At 46.6% G+C, this 7,775-nt stretch overlaps 1 protein-coding gene across 2 annotated transcripts; it reads left to right on the top strand.

The window, feature by feature from the left end:
• Positions 1 to 280: 280 nt before the first annotated feature.
• On the top strand, positions 281 to 7,237 carry LOC144485054 (uncharacterized). Of its 2 annotated transcripts, none has more exons than XM_078203353.1 (2): positions 281 to 650; positions 4,606 to 7,237. In XM_078203353.1, the coding sequence occupies exon 2, from the start codon at positions 4,948 to 4,950 to the stop codon at positions 5,884 to 5,886; it is 939 nt and encodes a 312-aa protein (XP_078059479.1). In that variant the 5' UTR covers positions 281 to 650; positions 4,606 to 4,947; the 3' UTR covers positions 5,887 to 7,237. The 2 variants fall into 2 exon arrangements, with proteins under 2 accessions (XP_078059479.1, XP_078059480.1); XM_078203354.1 differs by having other exon boundaries at positions 304 to 646; positions 4,606 to 7,231.
• Positions 7,238 to 7,775: the final 538 nt, after the last annotated feature.

Raw genomic sequence — 7,775 nt, 5'->3', positions numbered from 1 at the left:
CCCACTCACAGATGTTGGCGACAGGAGGCAGTTTTGGTCTGTGAGAAGCTCAATCTTCATTCAGAGGGGCCGCTTTGCTGGGCAGGAATGAGCAGCTTAACAACCTCATTGTCCAGCTTCCGCATTCAGACAATGGGGAGCTCTGATTGGCTGGAGGACCAGCTTCCTTCCGGTCCTCCAGTTCTTCCCATGTTCACCTCAGCTCGGCGGGGTGGGGGGGATCTGGGGGCACCGCCGCACATGCGCAGCTTCCCCATTCCCTTGGACATGCGCAGTCCTTCTGCCGGGGAGGGGGAGCTCACCGATCAGCCTCTCGCTCTGGCCGGAGCCGGCAGCCGGTTGCCTGGAAACCTTGGCTCGAGGTGGCGGAAGGGGGAATAAGGAGAAGGACGGAGCAGCCGTGTCCGCGCGCCGGGGCCTGCGCACCTAGTGACATCACCGCGAGCAGCGTGATTCCTACTGGCTGAGTCAAACAGGGCTCCATTGTGACGTCAAAATGCGGAAGTTGACCAATGATATTCAGACTGAATCTTCCTCCTTTGGGCAGCATGTGGGAGGAAAGCAATGTTTCCCCTTTTCCATTGCTGTCCCCATTCTGGGTGAAATCAGTGACTTGGAGCAACTGAAAGGAAAGGAAGTGAATCCAGTCGGTTTGTTATGCACATTTTTAATCCAGTAATTTTGATTTGATTTATTGTTATATGTATTAATAGACAGTGGAAAGTATTGTTTCTTGCGCGCTATACAGACAAAACATACCGTTCACAAAGAAGGAAATGAGAGAGTGCAGAATGTAGCGTTCCAGACATAGCTAGGGTAGAGAGAAATATCAACTTAATACAAGGTAAGTCCATTCAAAAGTCTGATAGCAGCAGGGAAGAAGCTGTCCTGGTTGGTAGGTGACCTCAGACTTTTGTATCTTTTTCCCGAAGGAAAAGGTGGAAGAGAGAATGTCCGGGGTGCGTGGGGTCCTTAATTATGGTGGCTCCTTTACCAAGGCAGCGGGAAGTGTAGACAGAGTCAATGGATGGGAGGCTGGTTTGCATGATGGATTGGGCTACATTCACAACCTTTTGTCGTGAACTTGCGGACTTGGGCAGAGCAGGAGCCATACCAAGCCGTGATACAACCAGAAAGAATGCTTTCCATGGTGCATCTGTAAAAGTTGCTGAGAGTTGTAGCTGACTTGCCAAATTTCCTTAGTCTTCTGAGAAAGTAGAGGTGTTGGTGGGCTTTCTTAACAATAGTGTCGGAATGGGGGGATCAGGACAGTTTGATGGTGATCTGGACACCTAAAAACCTGAAGCTCTTGGCCCTTTCTACTTCATCCCCATTGGTGTAGACATGTTCTCAGGGGCATGTTCATCTTTACGCTTCCTGAAGTCGATGACAATCTCCTTCATTTTGCTGACATTGAGGGAGAGATTATTGTTGCTGCACCAGTTCACCAGATTCTCTATCTCATTCCTGTACTCTGTCTCATCGTTGTTTGAGATCTGACCCACTACAGTGGTGTCGTCAGCAAACTTGATAATCTAATTCAAGGGAAATTTGGCCGGACAGCCATAGGTGTAAAAGGAGTATAGTAGGGGGCTGAGAACACAGCATTGTGGGGCAGCGGTGTTGAGGATGATCGTGGAGAAGGTGTTGTTGCCTATACTTACTGATTATGGTCTGTGAGTTAGGAAGTTCAGGATCCAGTCGCAGAGCGATATGCCGAGGCCCAGGCCACGGAGTTTGGAGATGAGTTTCGAGGGAATAACAGTATTGAAGGCTGGGCTGTAGTCAAAAAATAAGAGTCTGACATAGGTGTCCTTGTTATCTAGGTGTTCCAGGGTTGCGTGCAGGGCCAAGTAAATGGCGTCTGCTGTGGACCTGTTGCAGCAGTGGGCAAACTGTAGTGGATCCAGGTAGTCCGGGAGGCTGGAATTGATTTGTGCTATGACTAACTTTTCGAAGCACTTCATAATGATGGATGTCAGAGCCAGCGGCCGATAGTTGTTAAGGCACGCTGCTCGGTTTTCCTTAGGTACCGGGATGATGTTCATCTTCTTGAAGCAGATAGGGACGTCGAATTTTAAAGAGAGGTTGAAGATGTCTGTGAACAACTCCACCAGCTGATCCACGCAGGATCTGAGTGCACGTCTGGGTACCCCATCTGGGCCAGTTGCTTTCCGTGGGTTGACCTTCAAGAAAGCTGCTCTGACATCTGCAATGGTGACCCCATTATTATTAATGTAGACATCTATCTGTCTGTCAGCCTACATGTAGATTTGCAGATGTGTGTCCTGGAGAGGAAGCAGGGAGTGTGGACCTGTCAATCAGCCTGAATCAGCACCTTCAGCAGAATTGAGTGAATGGTAGATGCAGCAGAGTGAGAATGGAGGGAGAGTATGTTGGATAGAGATTTACAGCTTTTGGGGAATGAGAGCAGAAAAAAATGTTCCATAGAAAGTGGAATTGTCATACATTCAGATTAGACAGGAATTGGCGAATGTGGATTGGGAGCAGCTATTTGAGGGCAAATCCACGTCTGACATGTGGGAGGCTTTTAAAGGCCAGTTGATTGAAGTGCAGGATATGCATGCCCCCACAAAAATGAAGGATAGAAATGGCAGGATTCGGGAAATTGTAGGTTTAATTGAAATGAAAACAAGCCTCCAACAAGTCGAAGCAACTAAAAACTGATGAAGCCCTTGAGGAGGACAGAGAAAGTAGGAAGGAACTTAAACATGGAATTAGGAGGGCTGAACAGGGCTATGTCTTTAGTAAATAGGGTCAAAGAGAATCCCAAGGCTTTTTATGCATCTATTAGAAGAAAGAGAAAGAGTCGTCCCACTCAAGGACAGAGGAGGAAAGTTATGCGTGTAGCCACAGGAAGTGGATGAGATTCTGAATGAGTACTTTGTCTAAGTATTCACCAAGGAGAAGGACATGGCAAATGTTGAGGTCAGGGATGGGTGTGTGAATGCTCTAGAGAATATCAATATATTGAAGGGAGAAGTGTTGGATATCCTAAATTGCATTAAGGTAGACAAGTCCCCGGGGCCGGATGGGATCTATCCCAGGTTACTGCGGGAGGCAAGGGAAACAATAGCTGGGGCCTTAACAGATATCTTCACATCCTCTTTGACCACAGGTGAGGTTCCAAGGACTGGAGAATAGCCAATGCTATTCCCTTGTTTCAGAAAGGAAGCAGGGATAATCCAGGAAATTGTAGGCCGGTGAGCCTGATGTCTGGGGTGGGGAAGCTTTTGGAGAAGATACTGAGGGACATGAGATATGCACATTTGGAAGAAAATGGACTAGTTAGTGACAGACAACGTGGTTTTATACAGAGAATGTCATGTCTCACCAACTTGATTCAGATTTTTTGAAGAGGTGACAATGATAAATTATGAGGAAAGAGCTGTGGATGTAGTTTATATGGAATTTGGTAAGGCGATTGACAAGGTTCCACATGACAGATTGGTACAATAACAAAAATCACGTGGGATTCGTGGTGGGCTGGTTAGATGGATACAGAGCTTGCTTGGTCATAGAAAACAGAGAGTAGCGGTGGAAGGTTGTTTTTTAGAATGGAGCTCAGTAGCTAGTAGTATTCCATAGAGATGAGTGCTGGGATCTGTTGTTTGCAGTATATATAAATGATCTGGAGGAAAATGTGGGTGGTCTGAAGAGTAAGTTTGCGGACAACACGAAGATTGGTGGAATTGCTGATAGTACCAGGGAGTGTCAGAGGATGCAACAGGATATAGAAAATCTGGAGACTTAGGCACAGAAATGACAGGTGGAGTTTAATCCAGACAAATGTGAGCAGATGCATTTCGGAGGATCAAATTTAGGTGTGAATTACACTGTAAATGGCAGAACCTTAAGGAACATTAAAATACAGAGGATTTGGGCGTGCAGGTCCACAGTTCCCTAATAGTGGCAACACAGATAGCCAAGGTGATTCAGAAGTTGATGTGAAGTTTAAAACCTTGGTTCGGCAGCATTTGGAGTATTGTGTGCAGTTCTGGTCACCACATGACCAGAAGGATATGGAAGCTTTTGGGAGAGTGCAAAGAAGGTACACCAGGATGTTGTCTGTTCTCAAAGACATTGACTATGAGAAGAGATTTACTAAACTAGGATTGTTTTCACTTGAAAAATGGAGGCTGAGGGGAGACCTAATAGAAGTCTACAAAATTATGAAAGGAATAGACAGTTTGTTTAGTCGGAGGTGTTTTCCCAGGGTGCAAGTGTCAATTACAAGAGGGCACAGGTTCCAGGTCAGAGGGGGAAGGTTTAAGGGAGATGTGTGGAGGAAGTTTTTCAAGCAGAGAGTGATGGGTGTGTGGAATGCGCTGCCAGAGGAGGTAGTGGAAGCAGGTACATTAGCAACATTTAAGAGGCATCTGGATGGGTACATGAATATGGAGGGATTACAGGGATATGGTCGTAGGAAGAGCAGAAGATTTTTTTAAGTTTAATTCGGGTATCATGATCAGCACGGGCTTGGAGGGCCGAAGGGCCTGTTCCTGTGCTGTACTTTCCTTTGTTCTTTGTTCTGAATTTCTGTCCTGTACTGACAGTCATGATTTTTGTAAACCCCTCTTACAGGATATCAGAAGGTGAGGAATTACAGACAGCAATCTCAAACCAAACTTCACATCAACTTCTGACCAAGTCACTCAATATATATCAGCTAAATATCATCAACCTTTGAATCTAGATGAAGAAATGTTTCTCGGTTCAGTCTGTTGCAGAAGACTTTAAACATCAGTGTGACTGGAGACACACACACACTCTACAGTGAGCTTGTTCCTGTGCGCTGACTGTAAAGAGCTTTAACCAATTACAGAGCCTGAACAAACATCGCACCATTCACAGCGGGGAGAGACCACAGACTGTGTTTGGCTTCAACTGATAGTCAAACCAGGAGTGACACAAGGACCCCGCACCATGGAGAAACAGTGGAAATGTGGGGACTGTGGGAAGGGATTCAGGTTCCCATCTCAGCTTGAAATTCATCGACGGACTCACACTGGAGAGAGGCCATTCACCTGCTCTGCGTGTGGGAAGGGATTCAATGATTCATCCAACCTGCGGACACACCAGCACATTCACACCGGGGAGAGACTGTTCAGCTGCACCATCTGTGGGAAGGACTTCACTCAGTTACCCAGCCTACTCAGACACAATGTCACTCACACCAATGAGAGACCCTTTAAATGCTCCGACTGTGGGAGGGATTTCAAAAGCTCTCAGGGACTAATGGCCCACCAGCGCACTCACACTGAGGAGAGGCCGTTCAGCTGCTCTCACTGCACAAAGAGGTTTAGAAAGTCATCCACTCTGCGGGTACACCAGCAGGTTCACAACAGGGAGAGACTGCTCATCTGCTCTGTGTGTGGGAAGCGATTCAGTACTTCATCGCAACTGCTGATACACCAGAGAGTTCACACTGGGGAGCAACCATTCAACTGCTCTGTGTGTGGGAAAGGATTCACTCGATTATCAACCCTGCAGAGACACCAGCCAATTCACACCGGAGAGAGGCCTTTCTCCTGCACCGTGTGTGGGAAGCGATTCCCTCAGTCATCCCATCTGCTGACCCATCATGTCACTCACACCAGTGAGAGACCCTTCAAATGCTCTGACTGTGGGAGAGATTTCAAAAGTCCTCGGGAACTGATGTCCCACCAGCGCATTCACACTGAGGAGAGACTGTTCAGCTGCTCTCACTGCACAAAAATATTTAAAACGTCATCCCAACTGCAGGTACACCAGCGAGTTCACACTGGGGAGACACCATTCACCTGCTCCGACTGTGGAAAGGGATTCACTCGATTATTAAGTCTGCAGATACACCAGCCAATTCATGCTGGGGAGAGGTGCTAGATGTGTACTGTGTGTGTGAAGGGATTTAGTTATTCACTCCATCTGCTGCCCCACCAGCGAGATCACAGGTGGTGATTACAGGGGGTGGATTCTGCTCTCAATTACATCCAGGACTGTGTTTTATTCATTCTTTCAGTTGGTCATTGGGAAGGGTTACTTTCTGTTGGACTGTGATGGTCCAGAGCTGTCCACGAGCTGATCACACAGTAGCATGATGCTGAATAGTTAGCTTGATTGGATAAGTATGTAGTCAATTAATATTGTGATTGGTTTGTAACCAGGCAAGATGGGCTGAAGTAAATGTATAAGAATGTGTGGTTTGCTTTGTTTGATGGAGAGGTTGCATGGTGGGCCCAGTGACTTGCTCCCCGCCGGTGTAAAACAAAGACCATTTGATGATTGCAACTAACCTGAGTGTCGAGTAATTTGTCTTCAGTCATTCTTACCGAAAAAATTGGCATCACCAACAGGATATCGAAGTCATGCACCACCCACAGAGGATCGGGTGTCCTCATGTACCACCCACAGAGGATCGGGTGTCCTCACACACCACCCACAGAGGATCGGGTGTCCTCACACACCACCCACAGAGGATCGGGTGTCCTCACGCACCACCCACAGAGGATCGGGTGTCCTCACGCACCACCCACAGAGGATCGGGTGTCCTCATGTACCACCCACAGAGAATCGGGTGTCCTCATGTACCACCCACAAAGGATCGGGTGTCCTTTAAATTAAGACATTGTGCGCAATGAGCTAAAAACCAAATCAGTTTCATCATTGACAAGTTATGGACCAATGAGCTACTTCCCAACAATTGGCTCAGGTTAGCTTTGAACATTTTTGCTACGACAACGGATGAATGGACACCGTTCAACAATTACCAGGCAGGAGTGTTCCCTTCTTGTTGGGGAACACTTCAGCAGTCAAGGGCATTCAGCTTCTGATCTTCGGGTAAGCGTTCTCCAAGACACACGAGACATGACAACGCAGAACCGCTGAGCAAAAACTGATAGCCAAGTTCTGCACACATGAGGACGGCCTCAACTGGGATCTTGGGTTCATGTCACACTTTCTGTAACCCCCACAACTTGCCTGGGTTTGCAAAATCTCACTGACTGTCCTGGCTGGAGACAATTCACACCTCTTTAACCTGTGCTTCACCCTTTCTTCACTCACATTGTCTGCATCTATAAAGACTTGATTACCTGTTAAGATTCGCATTCCAACCATTATCTTGTAATTGAGTTCGTGTCTATATGTGCCCTGTTTGTGAACTGAATTCTTCACTCACCTGATGAAGGGGCAATGCTCCAAAAGCTCGTGCTTCCAAATAAACCTGTTGGAATTTAACCTGGTGTTGTGAGACTGCTGACTGAATATTTTTAAAGTATAAAAAAGGGGTCTTGAGAAACCAATTTGGTGGAGAGAGGCAGAGAGAGAGATGTTTCGAGAGGTTTTGAGAGCTGTTGGTTTTCCAAGTTATCCACGTATTCAGAGCCAATACTTCATGTCCTTGTCATCTGATTTGATTTGATTTATTATTGTCACATGTATTGGGATACAGTGAGAAGTAGTGTTTCTTGCGCGCTATACAGACAAAACATGCCATTCATAGAGAAGGAAAAGAGAGGGTGCAGAACAAGAGGTAAATCTTTTAGAGCTGAGGTGAGGAGAAATGTTTTCACCCAGAGGGTGGTGAATGTGTGGAATTCACTACCACTGAAAGTTGTTGCGGCCAAAACGTTGTGTGACTTGAAGAAATTAGATATAGCTCTTGGGGTAAAGGAATCAAGGGATATGGGAGGATCGGGATATTGAATTCGATGATCAGCCATGATGAAAATTAATAGTGGAGCAGGGTCAAATGGCCACCTGCTTTCTATTTC

The sequence above is a fragment of the Mustelus asterias genome, unplaced genomic scaffold (genome assembly GCF_964213995.1).
Source record: "Mustelus asterias unplaced genomic scaffold, sMusAst1.hap1.1 HAP1_SCAFFOLD_152, whole genome shotgun sequence".
Classification (NCBI taxonomy): domain Eukaryota; kingdom Metazoa; phylum Chordata; class Chondrichthyes; order Carcharhiniformes; family Triakidae; genus Mustelus; species Mustelus asterias.
This window is presented reverse-complemented; position numbering and strand designations above follow the sequence as displayed.

What these genes read in the sequence shown, in the direction of transcription:
- LOC144485054 (XM_078203353.1), top strand. Translation starts at nt 4,948, where the DNA reads ATGGAGAAACAGTGGAAATGTGGGGACTGTGGGAAGGGATTCAGGTTC.